Below are 21,555 nucleotides of genomic sequence, written 5' to 3'. Positions count from 1 at the left end.
CTGCGGCCCCACTCGGCCTCTAGGGGGCAGAGTCCAGCGAGTGGGCGATTTCCCGGGCCCGCCCCCTGGGTTCTTGAAAGCTAAAGCGTGGCAGGGGCCGGGCCGGGGAAGCGGAGGAGGCGGGTCTCCATAGAAACCTCCACCTGTTTCCGGCCAGGCTGTGCGCGATTAGGGGCTGTTACCGGGGCCAATCTCAGCCAGCTCGTCTTTTCCCGGCGGCCTCTGCGGGAGCGGTGGGTGTTGTACACAATCATCATGGCGGCGGCCGGAGCCCCGGATGGTGAGTGTGGAGGGGGTGGCGGGCGCCCGGGTCGGGCCGAGGTGAGGCGGGCGCCCCTGGGGGATGCGGCCTGGCGCGGCGTGGGGAGCAGCCTGGCTCGGGAGCGGCGGTCCGGCGGCGCCCGGGCAGAATCCGGTCCCAGGCCCAGCCCGCGGCGAGCGCCCACCCCCTAACCCCCTTGCAGGCATGGAGGAAACTGGCATGGACACGGAGGCCGAGACCGTGGCGACCGAGGGGCCCGCGCGGCCCCTCAACTGCTTGGAGGCCGAAGCCGCGGCGGGGGCGGCGGCCGAGGACTCCTGCGCCGCGCGAGGCAGTCTGCAGCCTGCCCCGGCCCAGCCCCCTGGGGACCTCGCGGCCCAGGCCTCGGTCAGCAACGGCGAGGACGCGGGCGGCGGCGCGGGCAGGGAGCTGGTGGACCTGAAGATCATCTGGAACAAGACTAAGCACGACGTGAAGTTTCCCCTGGATAGCACAGGCTCCGAGCTAAAACAGAAGATTCACTCGATTACAGGTAATCCCCGTGGCTCTGACAGCCTTTCCCACTTCACCTGCCTAGTGTTGACGCTGTGCTAGGCACCGCGCTGGCCGCTTTCCTTGCATCAGCTTTCTCAATGCTCAGAACAGTCCTCCCAAGTAAGTAGTAATGTGCCCGTTATTCAGGTGGGGAAAATGAGACCCAAAGTCAGAGCTAGTCCGTGGCTGAGCTGGGATTCAATGCCAGTTCTGACTCTTCGGGCCAAGTTTCTAACTCGTGCTTCTAACATCTCTAATAGAATCACCTAAGGCGCTTGTGAAATTTACAGCTCCTAGGCCCTTTCCCCTGGAGATTTTGATTCAGTGGGTCTGGAATGTGGCCAGGAATTATTTTTAGCAAATGTCTCAGGTACTTCTAATAAGGGAAGTTTAGGAAACACTGTTTTTGGCTCTCATGCTGGCCCCTTCACAGATGCTCATATTACTTAGTTTTTTCTTATTTACAGCAGTTTGCCATCTGAAATGATTTTCTTTTTACATTTTCTGCACGTACCCTGTAAGCTCCATAAAAACAGAAACCTTATTGGTTTCTATATTCCTGGGGTTTGTGGACTCTCACTTAATATTTGAGTCACAAGATGGTTGAGGAACAACTTGGAATGAATAATCGCTGATATTTATTGATCAGTTATTAAATACCAGGTGCTGCACTAAATGCTCCATATGTATTATATCTTAGTTCTTAAAACAAGTTCATACAGAAGGAACTATTGTCATTACTCTTATGAAGTTCTGGAGGCTTAGAGAGGTTGTGAATTGCCTGAGTGCACAAAAGTAATTGGCGATAGAGCAGTATTCACTTTCGGGTCTGTTGTGCAAGAATGTTTTTCGTTTCTTCCTTTCACTGTCCTCTACCTTTTCCCAAGGTCTCCCGCCTGCCATGCAGAAAGTCATGTATAAGGGACTTGTCCCTGAGGATAAGACGTTGAGAGAAATAAAAGTCACCAGTGGAGCCAAGATCATGGTCGTTGGCTCCACGATAAATGATGTCTTAGCAGTAAACACACCCAAAGATGCTGCCCAGCAGGACGCAAAGGCCGAAGAGAACAAGAAAGAGCCTCTCTGCAGGCAGAAAGTGAGTCTGTCGTGTGATTGTTGGTCCTGGGAAGTGTGAGGCTTTGTCCTCTCAAGCCTAGGCTGGTTGTATCCTTTCTAGAATAAGCTCCTTTTTGGACAGGGCCCATGATGGAAATTTATGGCAGCAGTTGGGTGCGGCTGGCTGTTGAGTGGAGGTGACAACTACCTGAGATTTGCATCTTTGTCTCATCTGGCGGGTCAGTGTGTCTCAAGTCTATCTACTTTAGGATAAGGCCTTTGTAAAGGCAGGCTTTAGACCAGGTATTGAAATGAAGCAGATGTGGGTTTCTCTTCTATTTAGCGCCAGAGAAAAATGCCACTATTGGAATTAATCCTCCATTTTATACAAGTGCTTACATTTGTTTTTTGGCTTGTGGCTTCCCTCACGTCAACAGGCCCTTTTCTGGATAGGCATGGAAATCAGTAGCTTTCAGAGGTTCCTCTAAAACTGACTGTTTCAGGAAGCCAAATGAAGCTGACTAGGAAGATAGCTATGCTGATTTTCGTTTTTTCCCTCTTCCTGGTCTGTGAAATGGGGGGCCTGAATTTTTACATGCTTTGTTGCTCATTTTGGATGGAAGAGATCCAGCCTGTTTTGTGCTCATTGTAGCCATTCAGATTCTTTTTTGTAATTGGGAAAAGTAAGAGTGTTTCACTGTGGAAGGAACTGATTGGAAGAACCATCACTTGTGATCTTATCACCCAGCAAACCCCACTTGTAGTTATGGAGTCTCCTGGCCACTCTTAATGTGTTCCAGGAAAATAGATATTCTCAACTCAGTCTGTATCCTGAGGAGAGTAAACCAACCTTGACCAACATCAATTTCAGTGACCTTAGGCACCAAGGCACATGGCCAACAGTGTGAGAAGGACACAATTTTGTGTTACAGGTCCGTAATCCCTTATATGTGCTTCCAGAACCCCAAAAGAGTCTGAAAACCCAAGTGCTTTTATAAATTTGGCAGCAAAACCTGATCAGAATTAGTGTGAATAGTCATGTTTTGCCCTAGAAATATTAACGCATTTGATAACAAGGTGCTACCCTAGACTCCATAAAGAATATTATGTAGTGTATTTTAAAACTGTATTACGAAAAAGAAAAAAACTATTACGTTTATAAAATCCTTAAAAAGTTTTAGATTTTATAAAGTACAAAACATTTGTCCATAGGGTTTCAGATAAGGGGTTGTAAACCTATATTAACATCTAAAATGTGTTTATTTGGACACTTTTGCTTCTAAATATGGGATGATAATGTAACTAAATGAGTGCATTTCCATTTTCACATCTTCCTCTGCCACAATGTGTGAAATTGTCAAATAGGGACATGTCAGACGTGAATGAGCCTTCCCACTGGTTACACCCTTGGAGCATAACATGCCTCTTAAATCCAGGTTTTGAGTTACTACTGGTAGCTTAACAGGCTTTAGAAGTGTTCTCCACAGTGAAGGGAAAATTCTTCAAAAGGTACTTGTGAGCTATGAGTCCAGTTAGGCTTCTAATCCGCGCAGCTTTGTTCTGTTGATGCCGGTTATGAGGCGTAACATGGCCTCCTGAGAGGGACTCGTTCTCCTGGCTTTTCATCAGCTTGCTCAAGAATCTAGGGCTGATATGTAGAGTGACCTTTTGCTAGTAGTCTGGTAGTGTTGAGTTTATTCCTACCAGAGGGTTTCCACCGTGCCGGTGCGGGTTTAAGCTGGCTCTTGGCCACCTGGTGCTTAAATTCGATTAAATGTTTACCCTCTACCCACTTGTTACCCTACGGTTCTAGCTTGACCAGACAGCGACTGTACCTGTAAAGCCACAGATGGAGAGGAAACAAGACTCAGGCATTTGGGCCAGACAAAAACAGTTTTAGGGGGCCATAAGCCTAATTAGAACCCTTAATGAGCTGCTTCAAACTCCTGAGGTGGGAGTGGGGTTAGAGACTTCTTCATGTCAGGCTATAGAGTAATCAGCATTTCTCTTTGGAAATGTGGCTCCTGAGCTTTCTGTTTAGCTGGGGTTAAGGGTGGGGTTATGGGGAAGATTGCTGCAATGGACTGAGTCTCCATTTGTTGAAGAAGTGCCCCTTCTAGGCAGCTAAGCTGATTATCAGCATCCTTATAGGGTTCTTTGGGAGTTTAAGTTGATAGAAACGGCTGTCCTGTTCTGTACATGCCAGGAGAGCAAGCATCCTTTGTGGCTGTCTTATCATGATGATTAATTCTTTCAGTGGTGATTTCGGGGGAGGGGGAGAAGGAAGTAAAGTTTATTTGAATTAGCAATCTGGAAATCCTGATTGCTCTAGAGCTTTGATGTCTAATGTGGTAGCCACATGTGGCCGACTAAAATTCAGTAATATGAAGAATTCAGTTCCTTACTCATGCTAGCCACATTTCAAATGCTTAATAGCCACAAGTGACTCATGGCTACTGTTTTGGACAGCATAGATATAGAATATTTCCATCACGGAAATTTCTGCTGGGCAGCACTGCTCTGTAGTGTCAAAGGACCCATATCTGTAGTCACAAAAAGCTTTTGAACCAAAACATTAAGGTTTTATTCATTCTCTTTTTCAAAGAGGTAATAATAGACTAATGTGCAGTCAGCTGTTTCATTTAATTATCTCTTCTGACTTATAGCAACACAGGAAAGTGTTGGATAAAGGAAAACCTGAAGATGTGATGCCGTCTGTTAAGGGTGCCCAGGTAAGCCAAACTCCTTTGTGAGCAATCTGAAAAGGAACCAGGCTCACCTTCTGACTTCCTGAGGTTCCTGCAATCAGGTCCTCGACTCTTGTCCCGTCTTCTTTTCCTGTCTCACCTTGTTTCTGGTTCCTCCCTCTCTTACCATGCTCTTGTGTCTCCAGGAGCGCCTGCCAGCTGTACCCTTATCTGGCATGTACAATAAGTCCGGGGGAAAAGTGAGACTTACCTTTAAGCTAGAACAAGACCAGCTGTGGATCGGCACTAAAGGTACGGACTGCCCTCACCTCTTCCTGGCTCACTGCCTCTCGTACCCTGCAGGGCGTGGCCTTGGGTGCAATTCCGCTCCTCATTCTGAAATCCTTCTCCACTGTGCTTTGTGTGCTCCTGGCTTTCAATTTTGCTTTTTGATGCTCGCCTTCTATCTGGACCCTCTTCCGTCATTCTTTTTAGTCTGATCTCAGGGCCAATCCTTCAAACATTGACTCTTCAGCTGCAGCCAAAACCAGAGGTTCCAAATGTGTGGCCTGAGGGCCAGGTCTAGTCCACAGACAAGGGTTTTATGAGTTTTATGAGTTTACACACAATCTGTGAAAATCAGGAGGTTTTTTTTTTTTTTGGTGCTTCTCTTGAAAAGAAGCAAAAGATCTAGCCATCCTGGACCTGCATTTTCACATGGCAGCGATCAGCCAGAGCCGAGCAGTGGCTTCAGGTGGTCTGTGCTATAGTCCTCACTGTTTCATTTATCTTTTATTGTAGCCAGCTTTATTCATTTATGTCACCTGCCTGGCTCCTGTAGATCAGAGTTTGCCCCTGTACTAGGGACCTGCCTCTCCTTCCCTGCCTGGTTGCCCTCTGCTTCCCCCCACCTACTCTGCCTGTGCCTGTGAATCAGGCTTGCTATTTGCTGGGAAGTGTCTCTGACTGTCCTCCCTCTCCCTTCCCCCAGATGGTTCAAAGTCTTGTCAGTTACATTCCAGAATTATCTGTGTCCCTTTCTTTGCCACTCTGCTGCGCCAGTTAACTCCTAGCGTCTCAAAACTTGGTCTGTTAAAGCAAATTAATCTATATCCCTGCCCCATCTGGGATCTCTTTTGTCCTGCCCATCTTCTGTACTGGTTTTTCCTCACTGGTTCCTGTGCTCAAAAACCTTGCGCTCTTCAAGGCCAAGTTCAAATGCCTAAGCATAGTGTCCCGTATTCTCAACGATGGGGCCCAGTTAAGTTTCTGACCTCGCTTCCTGCCCCACTTGCATTGTTGTGCCCTACGTACTTCAACTGCATCACTCCCTGAGCTTCCCACCGTGCTTTGCACAGCTCATGTCTTTGGTCATGCTGTGCCCTCACCCAGAATGCCTACTTCGCATTCCTGTTGTTAACAAAGTCTTCCGAGGTCCTACCTAAATGTGCTCTCCTAATGAAACCCTCCCTGATATCTCCCCCACCCTCCAAATGAATTGCTGCCCCTTCTGTTCATAGAGAGCCCCGTTATATCCTCAGAGCACTCATTACTCTCTGACTTGTCTGTCCCCCTGTTAGATTCCTGGAGGGAACCGAACATGCCTAATTCACCTGTTTCTGGCCAGCACTGTAGGTATTCAGTGTTCGAGGTAAATGGTAAAGAGAAGTATAGGGGATCTCATCGTCTGAGGTTACTTGGTTTCAGGGACAGGCCATTTAGTATGATTCTGCTTAAAATGGGACCAAAGTTTTATGGAAAATAATTGGAGTAAGGGTGACGGAGAGTGAGATTTTAATCATGTGAAATATGAAAATGTTTCTTGTTTTCAACCCTATCCTGATTCTTAAAATGAACAAAGACTGAAATGGCCAAAATGCTTGAGTTTTCTAACAAGTTTATGATTCCTTGCTATAGTCTTCATTTCACTTTCGACTCTAACTGCATGGGCAAAAAGCAAGTTGTGCATAATATTTAAGGGCTTTACCAGTATTCCCAGGGGCCTTTGAACCCTTTAGCAGGTCATTCTCTTCTGCAGAGCCTGTCACATCATCAGGTTTTTTTAATTGTGAGCTGCCCTGCCTCTTGTCAGGTTGTCACTTACTCATGACCTTGCAGGTGATTTTGCTTAGTTCTCCACCATTGCATTGACTTGCTGAGACCCCGCCTCTTCCTAGGCTTGCACTTTCACTCGGGCAGCCTAATGGGAGGCAGGGGCTAAGGATGCTGGCCCAGAGGGTGGGTGCAGGCAGGGGAGCTGGACGAGGACTAAGTGTGTAAGTGTTCGTTGGTTCCTCAGGGAGTGTTTTCAGGTTATGAAGTTGTATAGGAAACAACATCGTAACTGCAGGGGCTAAAGAGAACCTCCCACACGTGAGTTAGAGGTTTTATTTCAGCTTGTAGGAGCAGCTGCCTTTCTGCTTTGGCACAAAGGCAGAGCTCTAGAAGAGTCTTGATGTATCAGGGATTCAGAGCTGTTGAGAGCCGCATTACTCACTAGCCTTGTTAAAGAGCCTGGCCGTGAACATTCATGTCTTCAAGGGTTGACCAAGGCGGGGCTTTCCATTCCCACCCAGACTGCTGTGTCAGTGTACCTCAGGCTTTCTTCTCACATGGGAGCTCAGGAGTCCTGTCACCTGAGTGTCCTCAGCACTGTCCGAGGAGGACAGCTTGTTCTGGGAGTTGGCTGCCAGCCACTGGCTTCATCTTTCTGCTGACGTGACCATCCCAGCCGCTAGTTGGCCTCTTTCTCGATGGGGTGCTTTACCGAGTGGCACTCAAGGGCTCCTGCGGTAGCGTGTGTAGAAGGCAGTACTGACGGCCTCAGGCCCAGTGGAGGGAGAAGAACGAGCTCCAGGCAGGAACTGGGACCTGTGACCACGTGGAGCCGCCTCGGGGGAGCATGTGCCCTGCTTGTAGGGAACTCGAGTCTCTAATCTAGCTGATTGCTGTCACTCAGGAATGTGGGCCCAGGATTGTTGAATCTTCTGTGTTTTCAAGAGAAGCCAGAGGTCCATATTTTTGCATGAAATCTCTGGACAATTCAAAATGGCTGGTGTTTAAAAAAGTTTCCATCTTAAAGATAAGTGCTGGTCAGGTCCTACCTGTGGGTCACTGTTTTAGAGCCACTGGAAGTCAAAATCTGAATGAACATCTTCAGGTCCCATCTCCTCACCCCCATTTTTCAGAGACCAAGGCCCACAGGATGGAAATAACATGTCTCAAGTCACCAACTAGATGACAAGTCAGGGCTCTAAGTTCCTGGTTTGTTTTGTCAACTCACCCATTTTCCAGATTTTGCTTTCTGCAAAGCCTGTAATGAGTTTTCCGGCTTGGTTTCTCCATGTGCTGAGAACTCCTCCCTGTCCCTGAGGTGTCTGCTGCTTCTGGGCGGTGGCTTTGTCGTGCAGGTGCCCCCGCCTCTCCTGCCACCAGCCCTGTCCTGCTGCACTCGGCTCACCTCCAGTCTCATCTCACTCCAGGCGTCCCTCGCTGCCTCCTCTTTCTTACCTGCCATCCTTGAACTTGCTGCAAAATGTCTTCTGACCCCATGTGATAAGTGGCATTTAGAGTGTTAATCATAAGAGGTTATGAATGCTCTCAGAGAACTTTTTCAAGTGTGTGTATTTGGAGGGGTGGGGGGCCAAGGGAGGGAATGGGGGGGGAGGGTGAGTGAGCAGGATCAAGGGATAGAAACTGGTCTGAAAGCCCCAAGCATCCCCCTTCCTGTACGAGTCACAGGGGCATGCAGTTGCGTCTTTATGGTCCCCTTGACTATCCCAGGCGCCAAAGACCTCCGCCAGGGCTGGGCTTGGCAGTAAGGTTGCAGAGGAATTTCTTGGGTGTTTATTAATCATCAGACGTTACAGAGTAACACCAGGCAAGCTATACCTCTGCTCTCAGAAACCTTTAATATACCTCTGTCAAGTCCGGTTCCCCATTTGCTCCTAAGAAGTTCCCAACTCCCAAGCAGGGCTGGAGGTGTACTGACCAGAAGATCTCTCCCGTCGTCCCTAGAGGGTGGAGGTAGATTCCCCCGGCCACCAGCCCTGAGGAGGGACTGCTGAGTCACAGGAGTAGAGCAGGGGGGCCTTTAATAATCACTGTAATCCCTCTCAACTTAGAGCGGACTGAGAAATTGCCCATGGGTTCCATTAAAAATGTGGTCAGTGAACCTATCGAAGGACACGAAGACTACCACATGATGGTAAGTAGCCGGCGTGGCCTAGCCCTCACTAGTCTCCTGCTTCTGCTCCTCCAGCAGGGAGTGGACTTTCCACTGAGGAGAACACTCAGTGTTGAGAAGACGCGCAGGTTTAAGACCCTCATGTTGTCTTCCCGTTCTTAGAACTTAATCCGTGACCTATTCCTCGTTCTGTTTATTTTGCAAACCGCACCCCGCCCCCAGCAGTTTAAAGGGGATACACTTTATCTCTTTTGCATCTCTCATATCTGTAATATTTTGTTTTTAGACCAGGAAAATAAATGTAAAGAGGAGGTTAATGGCTTGTGGGTCTTCATTTTCAGTTTTGTCTTGCGTATGAAACAAAACCTCCCACTCGCCTTGGCGTCTGTGAGGGCACCAGGCTGCCCCTCTGCAGTGCTGTTGCTTACCCCAGGGGGCAGCCATCGGGTGGCCGAGGACCCTGTGAGGAGGGGCGAGTCTGTGACCTGGTTAAGCATGGAGTTCTGCTCTAAAGAGAGCGGCTGCTCTTTCCCAGACAGCGTGTCTGGAGGCGTTCTCCAAGTCTGCGGAGCAGAGCAAGAGTTCCGTGGCGAGACTCCCTGAGCAGCTTAGGCAGACACCTTCTGTTTTCCCAGCACTGTTGAAGGGACTGCTTTAAAAATGGAGTTCAGCCACCTTGCTCCGAAGTTGCTGTGCCAGGGGCCTGACCTCAGCAGTGACAGGGTGCGGGCGGCGCTGCCTCCCTTGCTCGGCCTAGGAGGTGGCAGTGATGCGGCCATGTCGTCGGCCCAGCCCAGGGAGGAGCAGGGGCTAGCGGTCCGGCCTGCGGGTTGGCGTACAGAGTTCACGGCAGAGGGAGGTGCGGGGAGGTCCGGGAAGCGCGGATCTCGAGGCACGGCAGTTCTCTCTGGGCAGATGACAGGTCCCCTGGCTCTAGGAAGTCAGCCGGTCATGTCCCCTCTGCTGCCCTGTCGGGCTCTGTCAGCTCAGGGGCTGCGTCAGGCCGTGGCTGGCAGTGCAGCCCTGGGTGCACAGCTCATGGGTGTGGTGCCTCCGGGCACTGGTGACGACAACACAGGGCCTCCTTTCAGGCCCTCGGGCGCCCCCTTCCGCCACTAGTCTCTGTAGTCTTTAAAGGATTGCAGGTGATTTGTTTTGCCTGCTCAGTGATTTTTTCTGTTTTAAAAGTTGGATTTTAATATTTTCAGCTGGGCCCCTTCACTCCTTTTCGAAACATCTGTCTCACCAGTTTGACCCGGTAGGGTTTGCAGTCCCAGTTTTCAGACAGCCTGGGAAGAAGGATTTCAAACAAGTAGAGTGGACCATTTCGGACATCTTTTAAGGAGGTGGTGTGGACGGCTAATGCCTTTGTATTTAGTTTAAGTGCTGATTTCTCTCTGGAGTCATTGCTGGCAGAGGTGGGTTCTAATCGCCCCCTTTCTTTTCTAAACACCATTAAGTAGCACCTTGGCCTTTGTCTTAATGAAAGTGTTTATTTCCCTCTTTGCAGATGCCATTTCACTAGCTAGATTCACAGGTCACCTTAGAAAAAGGGGGAATGTCACTTTAGAGAAATGTTAAAAAGCACAGAAAAGGACCGAGAGTACTATAACAAACCCATATATCCATCACCAAGAAAGACTATTGTAAATATTTTGTAACTTGTTTTCAATCTTGCTTTAAATAAAAGAAAATATACCAACAGTGAATGTCCCCATTGTCTTCCCCTCCCCCCATTGCCATTATCATGATTTATCATGTGGATCCTTCCCATCTCTCTGTGCGTTTATTTTCATGTATATCCATGACCAAGATACGGTATTGTTTTGTGTTTTTTCAGTTTTCATAAATGGTATCATGGTATGTATCGTTCTGCAACTTGCTTTTTTTTGGTTCGACATTACGATCTGTCTGTATTAACTCTAGATCCAGTTCATACCTTTAAAAAGTAAATCCAGTATTCATACGAGTAGGTCACTTTTAATTTTGCGTTCCCTTACTGATGGATATGTAGGTTGTTTCCAGGTTTTTATCATTTCTGACAGTGCTGCTTTGAACACTCATGTCTGTTTCCTCCTGCATGTGTGACAGTTTTCCTAGGGCAGTGGTTCTCAAACTGGTCTCTGGATCAACAGTATTATATCACCTGGGAACTTGTTAGAAATGCAGATCCTCAGGCCCCGCCCCACCTCTCCGGGACCAGGAACTTTAAGGGCTGGAGCCCACCAGTCTGTTCTAACAAGCCCCCAGCTGGCTCTGCTGCACACGCGAGTTCGGGAACCACCGCTTTAGGATCGGCTGTGCCTAACTCTCCCACCTTTTTATGTTTTATTTATCCATTTATTTTTGACAGGAGAATGCTCCCCATGTGCACAGTTTTTTTTTTTTTTTCCCCCTTCCCTTTTTAATTAATTCACTTCTCAGCCCTCCCCGTGTTTGTTGTGCTGCCTGCTCAGTCTCCTGACCTCTGAAGTACCGCTTGGTTTTCCTTTTTCCCTTCCAGGCGTTTCAGTTGGGCCCCACGGAAGCCTCTTACTACTGGGTGTACTGGGTTCCAACTCAATATGTGGATGCAATCAAAGACACTGTGCTGGGGAAATGGCAGTATTTTTGAAAGCACTTTCACCTCTGGCCCAGGAGACTGACCCAAAGTGAAGGACATTGCTGGGAGAGGCCTGCAGCATCCCTGGATTTCAGAGTTCTGGAACTTTGTTCAAAAAAAATCTATATCCACTCTAAGGTGATGTGGTGACTGAAGCCAGAGGTGATGTACTTTCACCATTAGCTTAATTTTAACTTAAAATCACCAGTTCCCTTTCTTGCAGTCAGCTTCATACCATTTTTAAAAGTCAATATGGTGGAAATCAATAAATCTGAATTCTGAACATGTTGTGTGGAATACTCTTAAGTGTGTTTGAGAGTAGATCTACCAATTTTGTTTAGAAAGGAATGATCGAAAGCTTTCTGGTTTCTTTCTTTCTTTTTTTTTTTTTTTGTTTTTTTTGTTTTAAGTGATTTCACCTGAACTATTTTCATGAATCTTTGGTTGCAAACGTTTGGACTGCGTTGTGATGAGTTGGGGTGGGTTTTTCCCTCTCTTATATGAAATTGTATGCAGAATGTGGGGTTAGTAAGCCATATTTCTCTGTCCATTGATTCAGAATGAATTCTTTCCCTTTTTATTTTCCCACTTCCTAGATTGAAATTTATGTTTTAAAAACCCAAAGATGTCAGTTGCTCGTTTTGTACCTCATTACCACCTCCTTTCCTGGCTTCCCTCTTGCCACGCTGCTGCTCGTGAACACGAGGTGGGAGAGGAAGAGCTGTGGGTCTGGTCGGGGTCGCTCACACTGGCCGTGGTGATTGTTGAGCAGCAGAGTGTGTCGCGGTGACTCCTGTCTGAACGTCTTGCCCTTTGGGCCCCGATCTCTGGGGAGATCTGCTGCCGCTTTGACGGTTGTCTGCAGCCCTCACTGGTTCGGCTTTGAGGCCCAGCCTGGCACAGGTGTGCCTGGGTAGGCCGACAAAGACCTCTTTGAGAGGAGCCAGGTGGAAGCCAGCTCTACAGCCCTACAGCCACAGACCCAGATCGTTCCTTCCTTAGAAGTTTCGAGAAATTCTTCAGCAGTCCAATGATTCTTTCAATTACGCGTCTCCATTGGGTCCTTCTGCTCATGCATTATGTTCAAGTGTCCTTCATCCCAGGTTCAGAGATGCTGCCTTTCTCAAGAAGAAGACATCTGACCTAGTGGGTTGGCCGATGTATTTAAACATCGAAAATGGGATAAATGGCTTTCGTGATCAGCTCTCCCTCTTCTGGTTTTAGCCCTGATGTTCTTTGTCCACGTGAAGTTCTCTTGTCTCCCGGTGGCTTGGTTGACTCTGGAACGAGGGACGGTCTCTTGGTGAATGATACCCTTTGTGCTGTTCGCTGTTGCTCTGCTGCTGTCTTTGCAATTCTCCTCTCACTGGTGCAGGCCCTCATAGTAAGGTTTGGCGAGAGATGTTCCAAACTTCACACTTTGGATTCTAGACTGTTATCCCTCATTCTGTGAAATGTATTAGCATGTGTTCACCTAAGATGACTATTCCTTGTGAGCCAGTTTATGGTGATATTCTGCGCCCTTCCCTTCTAAGCTGTAGTTCAGGAATCCAGCCCATCCAGACAGACTCTTGCTTTTCGTGGTGTAGTCAATGCCAAGTTATGCATCTGGGCAGGAAAATCTACTCTTGCTTTTTTGGGGGGCATAAGTATGTATGGGAAGTGTAGTGTTCAGGAAACTGCCTGTTTTTCATCCTTGAAAAAGGAGCAGCGACTGTAGCTTTTCTGTCCTCGTTGGCCCGCAGCTCCTGGAGAAAAGAGTGCTTCTTTGCTGCTTGCTGAAGCCTCCCTCTGCAGTTGACGGGCCTACAGAGGAAACGGTCACGTAGCAGGAAGAGCGTCACCTCTGTTTGAATACCGCCCTTCCTGTCGGCCGGCGTCCCTGTCCCGGGGGCTTGTCCTGACGGTGCCACACGCCTGCTTTTGGTCTCTTGCAGCGCGCGTCTCCGTCCCCAGACTGGCCGCGTGGGGCTGCTCTCCGAGGCCCTTCCTGCCTGGTCTCCTCACTTGGCCCACTCGTGCGGCTGCCCGTGCCACCTGACGCCCCTCCCTCCCGGCGACAGCGTGTGTCCCGTCCGTCTCCCTGCTCCCCAAGGGCCAAACCGCCTCTCGCTCAGGCTGGTGTCATCTCAAGACAGGACCAAAGCCTGTGTGAGCCTTTTCATTTTAAGTAAAATGGTGCTTTTTTCCTTACTTGGGGATATATAAATAATGTAAATGACATCTTTTCGTATGGACCTGTCTGAGTGTTGCTTTACAGAGCTCACTAAATCTGCTGGAACCATCTTGGGCTCTGGCTCCCGACTCCGTGGAGACCTTGCTGGAAGCCCTGGAGAGCCGAGGGGGCGGCACCAGGAGCCGCTGGGAGGAGTGTTGGGTGTAGAGCCGTGCCTGGGTCCCAGCAGTATTCACTAGCTTGCCACTCGGCCCCGTGAGTGGTCGCTTCATCGTCATCTTACGGTCCAGAACGTACTGACTAAACCTGTGTTAGCAAACTGAGACTCTTTGCCCTTCGGTAGCCTCGCGGTGTTCATGTCTCCCTCAGGATGCTTTCTGGGCAGAGCCCTGGCTGTGGTCTCCCCGCTGCGGCCCGGGGCGTGCGTGCAGGGCGGCGTGGCCGGGGCTGCTGCTTTCTCTCGGGAGGTCGTGCCGGCGGTCCCCCTGCAGGGCTCGCTCGCGCACAGGCAACCTGCCTTTCCTTCCCTCCCTGTGGCGACTTGGCAGGATAGTGACCAGCTGGTCCCTGCGGCGGCCTGGCCCCTCGGCTCTGTTCCAGTCAGTCTGGTCAGAAAATGTAGAAAGACAGTCCCGACACTTGCTGGAACTCTTTGGTATTAAGTATTTTAATCGATGACGGGCCTTTTGCAAGTAGCATTAGCTCTTTTTAAATGAAGTCGAACTGAACTAAGGATGCACTTTCTCCGGAGTTGCTGCTTTAGATTACAAGGGGCAAGGAGACTCACTTTGCCACGTCTCTGAAAAGTTGCTGTATTTCAGCCGGAAGGGGCTGCCTTTCTTCTTACTCTCACTCTAACCACGTGCCTGGAGGAGCGGTCCCAGGCTCCCGCACTTGGCCCGCCCTCTTTGCCGGGGGCAGGGAAGGGCGTGGGATGGACCCCGGGTGCCGAGGGCCACGCGAGGGCGCCGAGGGCCACGCGAGGGCGGCTTGCTTTCCACCGCATCCTCTGAGGGACGCCTCTTTCTCTCCTTGCCTTTGCTCATGCCTGTTGTCTTGGGAAGGGATGGTCCCTTTGTCTTAAGGCTTTGTGAAAAAGTCATCTCCAGTTAAGACTGGCCCCTGTTTCCTTCTTTGAGGGGCCTGGTGGCCCTTCTGAAGTTATAGGCGGTCAGGAGCCCTCCAAAGCGCACGACGTCTGGCAAATTTACCTGCCAGGCTGGGTGGTTCTACTGCTTTCTGAATTTCTAAAAATCTCTTTCTTTCTTAACCAGTTCTGCAGAATTATTTGACAATATACATAAGTACCATGTTTTCCTTGTGGTGTACGCTCTGTTCTGGTTTTTGTTTTTAATCAAATGCCTGTTTGGGAGGAGATGAACGTATTTAGTCTATTAGATTTGCGCTGCTGGATTTTTTTTTTAAGTGTAACCTTGACTAGCTGTCTTATTGTTTATCCTGTAAGATTAGTCTGTCAATTAAAGTTTGATAATTAATTGCGTCTCCTTTTCCTTCCAATTCTTCACGCGCCTAATCTGTACTGGGGATTGACCAACATTTGGAACTGGGCCCAGAGCCATTTTTGGCCAGCTGTGGTGTACCATGTTACCTTCTTACTTATTTGGCGTATACGTATATCCAAATTTGTTCCTGCTGAAAACAGTTGATAAAGGGGTTTGATTTGTTTTACGCTGTGTGAGTCACACTACCACCTCGGCAGTCAGCCACGTCCCTGTTAGGGCTGTTCTCCTTGGCCCGGCCCCCAGGTGTTGGAGGGGAAGCTGCCTCCCAGCCCTTACGCCTCCCGCCTAGCGCCTTGTGTGACTTCACTCTTCGAGGACGTGTTTGGTGAAACACTGAGACGGAGCTGCAGCTCTAGCCTCAAGCTACAAAGACCCAGGAGGAGGGAGGGAAATCTGTTACCAAAAATGGGACAAAAGCAGAATCCTTGGCACAAAGAGTGACTATAGTTTGTCAGAACTGGTTTTGACCCAGCACCACTCCCACTGGAACCCTCTCTTCTCTTCCCCCTGCGTTGTAAATGTTCCTGAAGGTTCTGGTCTCACTGCCCCTTCATGGCTCTTTTCCACTTTTCCAATACCTCATAATCCTGAAACAACACTGTTAGATTCTTAAGCCTCTAACTGTTATATGGGAGGGAGGGACGGGTGGGGATGTGCTATATGCTGTTCATTGCCTGATGCCCACCTAGAGAATCTTCGGTCTGCACAGAGGGTACTTCTGGATTCTATCCCAATTCTGAACCGTTATTGCAGGCACCTTAAAACGAATAGGATGATTGACCCTCCTAAGATGGAGAATGAGATAAACTCCAGTCTGAATTTCTTACCATATTTGGGGGGGTAGATATCTTGGCATTTTCTCAACTGTGGGTAGCTAACAGAACACTTTCTACAACAGGATCCCACAGAACAGACTGTCATTAGGGCAGGAGGCAAGGACTTCTTCCTGCTTTTGCCCGAGCGGTCTGTCTAGCCCATGCCGGCTGTAGGAAGTTGACGTGCTTTCCACCCTGGAGGCCTATGCCAACACCACCTGGCTGCTTCTCGCTGAGATTAACCTCTGGCTTTTCCAGTTCATCAAGGCTATTTTTGTTCTGAAGCCTTGTTAGCCTATCTTATTCTACTGATAGAACCTTTCCTACTCTGCACCGCATTTTATAACTCCTAGCTTTCAAGTTTCTTCTATTTTTACCACTTTTCCTCCATATCTAATTTCAGTCCCTTGCTGTCTTCCCTTTTTTGTTTTGGAAATTTTCAAACCTACAGAAAGTTGAAGAATGCTAGTGGCCACCTCATGCTTTCACCTGGGTTCATCAGGTGTTAAAATATTAACTCCATTTGCTTTCTCTCACATACTTTATTTTGCTGAAGCATTTGACAGGCATGCAGACATCATGACACTTCACCTCTGAATATTTAAGCAGCATCTCTGAAGAATAAGGCCATTGTTATACCTAAGTATGACACGGTTACCTCACCTAAGAAAACTAATAACAATTCAGCAATATCATCTAATATACAGATGATATGATATTAGTAACATGGTCTAATATATCTTCTAGAACTGTTCTTTCCAATCAATAATCCTTATGTTTTTGAGTCCTTCTCCCAAGTCTTGTATTTTTTTTAAATGCCCTTTTAACTTCTCTGTTGTTGCTAGTCCTGGCTTTTCTCTCTCACTTTAAAGTAATCTCCTCCCATATGTTTTTAATCTTAATTTCACGGTGACCCCGACTCTCTTTCGCTTCCCGTCGTGAGTCTTGTGCCGTCTGTTACTGCAGCTTCTGGAGCTGGGGTTCAGGAGGAGGCTGTCAGGGAACTCGCGCCCCTGCTGGGTAGAGTCCCCTTGTCCTCTGATCACTCTGGCTTCCCTCCCACATCTAAGTCTGAGATTTAAGGACTCCAGGGGTCCGTGACTGAGGACTCTTGGTTATTGGTGACAAACCCAATTCACATGAATTACGCAAGAGGATTTGGCTCACGTAACCAGAAAATCCGGAGTGTCAGACCTAGGCCTATGCAGGCGCTTAAGTCACATCAGGCGCCTGACCCTCCAACTCCTGGCTCTGCTTTGTTCTCTCTTGACTTAGCTTCTACCAGACTTGCAACTCCAAGGGAAAGAGAATTGTTTTCTTCCGCAAGAATTCCAGAGTAGAAATACCAGACAGGGCTCTTATTGGCTTGTTACTCTGCCCTCCACAAGCACACAAACATAATAACCTTAGTGTCCGAGACATGTGTTAGTTGACTTCGGTTCATTGTGAGTCTGGGGCTTTCAGGTGAATACTGCAGACTGTAGAAAACAGCAGCTGTGGCAGACCACCCAGCAGGGATTGGACCTCTTGCTATGTGCCAGGTAAATCACTTGGAAAGGATCTTCTTTAGGGTTCCAGCCTTGGTGAAGAGTGGGTTCCTCTTCTGGACCCTCTCTCCACGGGGGACTTGCTCTTAAATACTCTGCCTGCAAGTCCCGTAACATCAACTCCTTCACTGAGTCTGTCCGTTGGCAGGCACCGGGTCAGATTACGCACACGCGTTACATTGTCACCACTCCACCACGTCCCTCTTGTCAGCCCCACTTTACCCATCGGAGGAAACTTAGGCTTAGGGAAGTGACTTAGCCAAGGTCATATGCTTGTCAGGGACCAAGGCTGTGATTCAGAACCCAGATATGCCTGACGCCAGAGTCTGTGCAGATGCTCATGGTATTGTTGAGAACTTAGGAAAGAACTTGGCTACTTCTTGTCTTGCTTTCATAGTTTTTCTTCTTTTCTCTCCCCAGTTTAATGTCTTAAGGGCACTAACTTGTGTTTGTGACTTGTTTTGTAAACTTCGAACCTTGACATTTATTGCTTGGCTACCATTTAAAAAACTAAGACAGTAAGTAATACATGGGCACTTGATAAAGAAATTTCAAGGGGTAAGTCTCAAACAGTTCTCCTAGCTTCTCCACCCCAGCTCTGTTCCCCCTCTGAAGGAAGCAGAATTCACTTTAGGCTTAAGCACTGAGAGGCCATCTCATGAGCAGAGGGTCAGTCATTCCCACGTAAATCCCTTATCAGAGGGAGAGGGGATCCGCAGTGGGAACTTCGCAGTAGGAGGGAACAGGCCCAGGGGAAGCACCTCACAAACACTCTGACTCCAGCCCGGAGTTCTTCTTGAGATCTGGCTCATTATCTGTCATCTGCTTGGGTATCCCACAAATAAATCCATCATCCCAAACTGAAATTATATCCCTCTTCTTTTTTATTTTTTCAACTTTTTGGCTGTGCCACGTGGCATGCAGGATCTTAGTTCCCCGACCAGGGAATCGAACCCACTCCCCCTGCAGTGAAAGCATGGAGTCTTAACCGCTGGACCGCCAGGGAAGTCCCTGTCTCCCTCTTCATTCTGACTCTCCTCTATTCCCTGTTTCAGACAGCAACTCACCCAGCACCAATAGCCCAAGCCATAAGCTTGAGAGATACCCTAGACTTAACTTCCTCCGTCAACTGACCAAGTACTGCTATCTTTATCCCCGGAATATTTTTGCAATCCATCTCTCTTTATCCCATCCTCCAAATCTGCGTCTTTCTCTTGGGTTCTTCTAGTAACCAGCAAACTCATCCCCTTCAGTCCACCCTTTGCCGCCAACCGCTGAGCTCAAGTATAGCTGACTGTGTCTTCCCTGCGGAAAATCCCACACCCACTGCCGACAAGTTCCCTACCAGATGGTAGGGCCCTCCTTCGTGACCTGATCCCGGCCACAGCTTGAACCACAGGCCCCCCCCACCCATGAGTTCACGCTCCAGCCATATCCCTGCCTGAACAAATGACATCTGTGCACACGGGGCGCTTCCATGTCTCCTCCCCTTGCCACAGGGCTGACCCTGGCAGAGCCTTAGAAACTGCTTAGGCTTCACTGCCCGGGAACGCCTTTCCCAAGCCTCACTCCTCAGCTTCTGCTGAACGACTCTTCAGTTTTCACAGATTTTTTTAATACTTTTGTTTTTCGTTTATTACACAAAACATGGTATTTATAATTTAGAAAATACTGATTAGTGAAAATAAGCCAATGTTATTTCTACCATGTGGTGGTAATCTTTAACATTTTGGTATGTGTTTTATGGAAATGGAATCATGCCGTTTATAGTCTCTTTTCACTTAAAACACCAATCTTTCATTGTGTAAAATTATCTCTATTTAACCAATCCCATATCGTTGGTTATCCAGTTGTATGCCATCAATACACTTGTTACATGTATCATGTTGAATTTTCTCTTTATTTTCACAAATTTCAAACAGGATAGTTGACAGTAGTACAGTGAATGCCCATATATGTGCATATACCTGTCAGCTAGTCACCATTTGTTGACAGTTTTGCTACTGGTTTTTTTTTTTTCCTGAACCATTTGAAAGTCAGCTGCAGACATCTTGATGCTTCAAGATGTATTAAGTATGTATCTCCTGAGAATAAGGTTAGTTTATTACATAATACTGATTATATCTAAGAAATTTAACACTTGTCTTATCACCTGTGTAGAGTCCAATTGTCCTCAAAATGTCTTTGAGTTTTTTTTCCCCAAACCTTTCAAGCTTCACATTTCCCATGAAGTTGATGTGTCTCTGGTCTCCTTTAATTTAGTTACCCTGTCCTTTTTGTCCCATATCATTGGGGTTTTTTTTTTAAGTCCCACCTTCTGGATTTGTTTGCTCATGATCAGTTTTATCAATACCAGAGGTGACATGTCCTCAGTTCATCACGTCTGGTATTGGTGATGCTGAATGTGAAACATCATGTGGATTTTAACTGTCTCCCGTATTAGATGGTGAGCTACCTGAGAGCAGAGACAATCTTTATCCTTGTGTACCGAGGCCCTGCCTCGGGGAGTGCGCCGCACATGGTGAGCACACCGTTGTTTCACTGGGTACGTGAGTGCACTGGCTGTCTGGGAGACACAGAAGAGCGACGGGGCCACACACAGGTCATGACAGGCCTCCCAGCCACCCTCTCACGAAGGGCCCTGCCTACAGCAGACACACTGATCCTCGAAGGCACTCGTGGGAGACGATTAAAAACTATGCACACAGGGCTTCCCTGGTGGCGCAGTGGTTGAGAATCTGCCTGCCAATGCAGGGGACACGGGTTCGAGCCCTGGTCTGGGAAGATCCCACATACCGAGGAGCAACTGGGCCCGTGAGCCACAAATACTGAGCCTGCGCGTCTGGAGCCTGTGCTCCACAACAGGAGAGGCCGCGATAGTGAGAGGCCCGCGCACCGCAATGAAGAGTGACCCCCGCTCGCCGCAACTAGAGAAAGCCCTCGCACAGAAACGAAGACCCAACACAGCTAAAATAAATAAATTAATTAATTAAAAACAAAACAAAACAAAAAACTATGCACACAATCCCATTTATCCTAATTCACGCACTTTGGAATGCTACATTTGGCCAGTTTGCTGCCTATGTATAGTGGCACACAGGTCTCTCAGAGAACTTTCCAGCAAGTTTTTAGACCAGAAAGGCCTCTGCTGTTGTTTGAACACCCAGATCTTTTTTTTTTTTTTTTTTTTAAATTTATTTTATTTATTTATTTTTGGCTGTGCTGGGTCTTCGGTTCGTGCGAGGGCTTTCTCTAGTTGCGGCAAGTGGGGGCCACTCTTCATCGCGGTGCGGGGACCGCTCTTCATCGCGGTGCGCGGGCCTTTCACTATCGCGGCCCCTCCCGTTGCGGGGCACAGGCTCCAGACGCGCAGGCTCAGCAGTTGTGGCTCACGGGCCCAGCTGCTCCGTGGCATGTGGGATCTTCCCAGACCAGGGCTCGAACCCGTGTCTCCTGCATTAGCAGGCAGATTCTCAACCACTGCGCCACCAGGGAAGCCCCCACCCAGATCTTTAATAGCATCATCAATGAATAATGTGTGTGATTCAGTGAGCTTTTTTCCCTCATTCTGGCTCCTTCGGGACTTAGCTACAGAATGATGTGAAGGGGCCGTTTCACTGCAGGTGTATGGTTAAGAGGTTAGCAAGCAGTCACTTCGCTGGCAGTACTGCTGGACTTCATGATCTTAGGCAGCAATAAACACAGATGCAATTGTTGGTAAAATGTGCAGCTGCCATGGGGGTTAAAATAGCGAGGAGGACATTTACCCCAGATGTTAAATTATGGTACATTCCCATCAAAGGAGTCTCGTGCAGCCTGTTTTGCTGCCTACCGGACCTCTAGTGCCTAATAAGCACTCAAACTATTTGTTGAATAAATGCAGTTGTGAAAAAGAATGAAGCAGTGCCTTACGCTCCAATTTGGCAGTTTTCCAAGAATACCTTGTTAAGTGTCAATATTTAAAAAAAAATGCAGTATAACAATGAATGCTTCCTATTACTGAAAAAGGCTGGAAATACGGCTGCCTGACTTTGTCTATAGTAATTCTAGAGTGACACAGAAGGAACTGGCAACATTGGGTACCTCCAAGGAGAAGCAGGTGGGAGTGTGGCCTGAACCCCAGACCAGACTGCAGAATCTTGCCATGTCACCCCTCAGCCATGAAGA

General features: G+C 48.2%; 1 protein-coding gene across 2 annotated transcripts; it reads left to right on the top strand.

The window, feature by feature from the left end:
* Positions 1-111: 111 nt before the first annotated feature.
* UBFD1 (ubiquitin family domain containing 1) lies at positions 112-15,004 on the top strand. 2 transcript variants are annotated; one of them, XM_057529358.1, is made up of 7 exons: positions 131-280; positions 465-794; positions 1,684-1,892; positions 4,519-4,584; positions 4,746-4,851; positions 8,664-8,746; positions 11,229-15,004. In XM_057529358.1, the coding sequence occupies exons 1-7, from the start codon at positions 256-258 to the stop codon at positions 11,337-11,339; spliced, it is 930 nt and encodes a 309-aa protein (XP_057385341.1). In that variant the 5' UTR covers positions 131-255; the 3' UTR covers positions 11,340-15,004. The 2 variants fall into 2 exon arrangements, with proteins under 2 accessions (XP_057385342.1, XP_057385341.1); XM_057529359.1 differs by lacking the exons at positions 8,664-8,746; positions 11,229-15,004 and adding an exon at positions 6,120-8,157 and having other exon boundaries at positions 112-280.
* The last annotated feature ends 6,551 nt before the right edge of the window (positions 15,005-21,555 follow it).

The sequence above is a fragment of the Balaenoptera acutorostrata genome, chromosome 15 (genome assembly GCF_949987535.1).
Source record: "Balaenoptera acutorostrata chromosome 15, mBalAcu1.1, whole genome shotgun sequence".
Taxonomy (NCBI): Eukaryota; Metazoa; Chordata; class Mammalia; order Artiodactyla; family Balaenopteridae; genus Balaenoptera; species Balaenoptera acutorostrata.
The sequence above is the reverse complement of the archived record's forward strand: the minus strand, read 5'-3'. Positions and strand labels throughout refer to the sequence as shown.